We start from the raw sequence: 3,669 nt of genomic DNA, 5'->3' as shown, positions 1-3,669 counted from the left end.
CAGGACATGCAACCCTACCGCCAGGGACCTTGGCGGTAGGCTGTTATACCCTACCGCCATGGACCTTGGTGATAGCAAAAGGGTCAGATCTCGAAAAAAATTCAAACTGGGGTCAGATCTCGAATAGGTTTGAGAAAAGGGTCAAAACACGAAATTTATTCTCCATGCATGCATATACGTACGGTGGAGGAACAAGGACACGTGCAAAGGGGCGACAAGACATCATGTGACTGACGCTTCTTTACGCTGCATCGCTGCTGCCCCGTACATCCCCGCCTTGCCACGTCGTTGCCAAAGCAACAACGTATTCAAGACTTTGCCCGCGCGGTGTCACGCTCATGCTACACGACTTCGCCACACAGTGACCATGTAGTACGTACTTTCTCCGTCCAGAAATATTTGTTAAAGAAATGAATGTATCTAAATGTATTTTAGTTCTAAATACATCCAGTTTTATCTATTTCGGCGACAAGTAATTTCGGATGAAGGAAGTACGTCATAATAATTGTGAGGCCTAGTCTCATTTGCCACATACTTCGCCAAGGGCGCAGTCCATGGATGGAGTGCAAGAGGTAAAAAGACTTGCTTTAAAATTCCATGGACCGATGTTGCTAAACTGTTCCCATACTCCCTCCGTTTCTAAATATTTGTTTTTTTAAGATTTTAAACGAACTATCACACATGGATGTATATAGGCATATTTTAGAGTGTGAATTCATTCATTTTGCTCCGTATGTAGTCATTTGTTGAAATCTCTAGAAAGACAAATATTTAGGAACGGAGGGAATACAAAACATGAAACCCTCCTGAATTGGGGTACGTATACATGCATATTTACTAACCCTTATTATGATCACAATACTATATACTCCAGTATATACCATTGTATTCATTAATTAAACAGCTTCGTTGAATAAGTACTTCTTTTTCGAGGGAAAGGGTCGAAAGGCAGAGAGAGAAAAATGAGGAGAGGAAATAAAGTATAGGTGTGGTCAAACCACATGGTCCTCTCAGCGGTGATCAATCTTCTCATCTCATCAGGTGGTGTAGTGAGGTTTGTATATGTGTGAGTTTGTGGTTGTGGAACGATGGACACATGAGCTCGGCCTGGGCGTGGCGGGGTCACATGAAGTCGAACTCGTCCTCCAAGGCTCCACGGGCGAGCTCGAAGCACGACTCGGGCAGGTCCCGGGACAGCGAGCGGATCGGGAAGACCGCGGAGCCGCGGTCGTCGTCCGGCGCGTGCTGCTGGTGCCACGGGCTGAACTTGGTCGGGTCGAATGGGTACGGCTCGGCGTCGCGGAACATGTCCATGTGCGGGAGCGGCTCCACATTGCCGCAGGTCCAGGTGCTGGTGCCGGTGCCGGTGCCGTTGCTGTTGCTGGAGCTGTCGCCGCCGCCTGTGTAGGCGCTGTACGTGGAGGCGTAGTCACACAAGGAATAGGAGCCCTGCATGTGCATTGTGGGGACGTTTGTCACGGACATGGGGTCGAAGCTGCAGTCGACCGGGGAGTGCGGCGCTAGGAGATCGTCGCTGCCAACGGAGCCGCCGTCTTCCGCAGCGGGGACTTGCTGCTTGCACTCATCGTGCGGCTCGGCGACAGCGGCAGCGTCATTGAGCGGTTCGTGGGTGGTGGGGTCGATGCTCTGCTGCCGGAGCTTCTTCTTGATGCACGAGTTCCAGAAGTTCTTGATCTCGTTGTCGGTCCGGCCTGGCAGCTGCGACGCTATCTGGGACCACCTGACAACCAACATAAAGGAGTAGTGCAGTTGAGGCGTGTCGACGTGTTTCTGTATGCAACATCGTCGTCTATATACTACTGTACGTACTTACCTGCTTCTCAAGTTCCGATCAACATCGGAAAACAGTGAACTCACTAATAAAACTTACTAATTGTACTACCTGTTGCCGAGGATCTTGTGCAGGCTGACGATGAGGTCCTCCTCCTGCTGGGAGAAGCTGCCCCTCTTGAGATCAGGCCTGAGGTAGTTGATCCATCTTAGCCTGCAGCTCTTGCCACATCTCTCCAACCCTGAACAATTAAGGGAAACACATTTGAGTTCTTGGTCAAGCAAGAGATAGTACATAGCAGCATGGGCATATATGAATGAAGAGATTACGTTACCCACCGGCGAGCCTTGGGACGGAGCTCCAGCAACCGACGCCGTAGCGAATGATGTGGTTGTAGAGCTTCTCGTCCTCCTCCGGCGACCACAGCCCTCTCCGCAGCTTGGGCTTGTTGGAGGAGCACGCCACTGCCGTTGCTGCCTCGCGTCCCATCGCACGCATATGCGTGCTCCCGGGTGGAGTGACTAGTGAGCGAGCGCGGTAGCGGCCTGTGATGGCAACAATGATGGTGAGACACGGCAGGGCAGGGCACAGGCGATATAAAAGCGACATTTATCTCGCCACACACAGACAGACAGACAGAAGCAGTTCCAACAATGCTTGAGCCTTAAGATAATAGTATAATGATTTAATTAACAATCAAATTAAAGTGGAGCTGAGCTAGCTAGCTCACTCAAGAAAAGAAAAGGGCCACTCCGCTGTGCAAGAAAGAGAGAGAGAGAGAGAGAGAGAGAGAGAGAGAGAGAGAGAGAGCGGGGGCAACATATAGTAAAGTGGGGTTGAAGCAACTGAAAATAGGCAAGGCCCCCGTGGGCAGGCCTAATGGATGGGGCCGGAGGTTGGATTTAAGGTAAGGTAGCTTGAGTTGCGGGGAAGAGTCCATCAAGTACAATAATCAATCTCTCATGCCAACAAACCCAGCAAGCTGCATGTGCCCGCCCCATGCACCATCTCATCCCCATCGTCGTTGTCATCTGTCTAGTGTACTGTATAAAGGTGCTTAGCCTTTTATCATTATTGTTGGTAACCTCCTTGCCCTTTTTCTAGCTCCTTTCCCTTCAATTCTCCGACATGGTTAATTGTACTTTATGTCACACTGATTATTGTACATGTGTAAATATGTGTGTCTTTAATGTCGCCTGCAATCTTGGAGCTGTTAGTTATGGCCGGGGTGGACCGGGATAGCAAAGCCTAGAGTCTAGTTGCATGCATGTACATATCATTTGAAAATATAACCATTCATCATTTCTCGATTAGTTTCCGACCCAACATTTTCACCAACGCCGCACAAGTGCACTGAGACCAGTAATCAGTTATGCAAGAACTACTCCAAACGCATAGGCGTCAGACTTCGTAGTCATGTGAGGCTCATGAACTGACCTGCAGGGTTGATGCTTGGCATTACTATTACATTTGAAGCTTCATCAGCTCAAAAATTGTAAATCATATCCAAGTTAAAAACTAACTCCAGTGGTTGATTGCTTGGCTTTCCAACATAACGAGTTGCCAGGCAATCTTCTTCATCACTGCGCTCAACAAGCTTTACCAGGCCAAAATCCGAAACCTATTATCCAAAAAATAATCAGATTGCAATACTTGAGCGGATAACACTTAAATTTTGTGGCTTCGAATGGTTCACTTTAGCTCTTAGTCCATCATCTAGCAGAATATTGCTTGTTCTGATGTCACACGGTACACATAGCAGGCCTTCGTATGGTCATGGATCTACTCAATACCGCGTGCAGCATCCGTTGCTATCTGTGTTCTTGTAGTCCATGAGAGAGGTTGATGACCTAATAATTAAGAAATAAGATTCAAAC

General features: G+C 48.4%; 1 protein-coding gene across 1 annotated transcript; it reads right to left on the bottom strand.

Annotated features, from left to right (window-relative positions):
* Window positions 1-787: 787 nt before the first annotated feature.
* Window positions 788-2,461, bottom strand: LOC125548355 (myb-related protein Hv33-like). Its single transcript, XM_048711979.1, has 3 exons — window positions 2,131-2,461; window positions 1,904-2,033; window positions 788-1,741 (listed from the first exon to the last, which is right to left on the bottom strand). Exons 1-3 carry the CDS (start codon window positions 2,399-2,401, stop codon window positions 1,123-1,125), a joined length of 1,020 nt encoding a protein of 339 aa, XP_048567936.1. The 5' UTR covers window positions 2,402-2,461; the 3' UTR covers window positions 788-1,122.
* Window positions 2,462-3,669: the final 1,208 nt, after the last annotated feature.

Source organism: Triticum urartu, chromosome 3 (assembly GCF_003073215.2).
Source record: "Triticum urartu cultivar G1812 chromosome 3, Tu2.1, whole genome shotgun sequence".
Classification (NCBI taxonomy): Eukaryota; Viridiplantae; Streptophyta; class Magnoliopsida; order Poales; family Poaceae; genus Triticum; species Triticum urartu.
The sequence above is the reverse complement of the archived record's forward strand: the minus strand, read 5'-3'. Positions and strand labels throughout refer to the sequence as shown.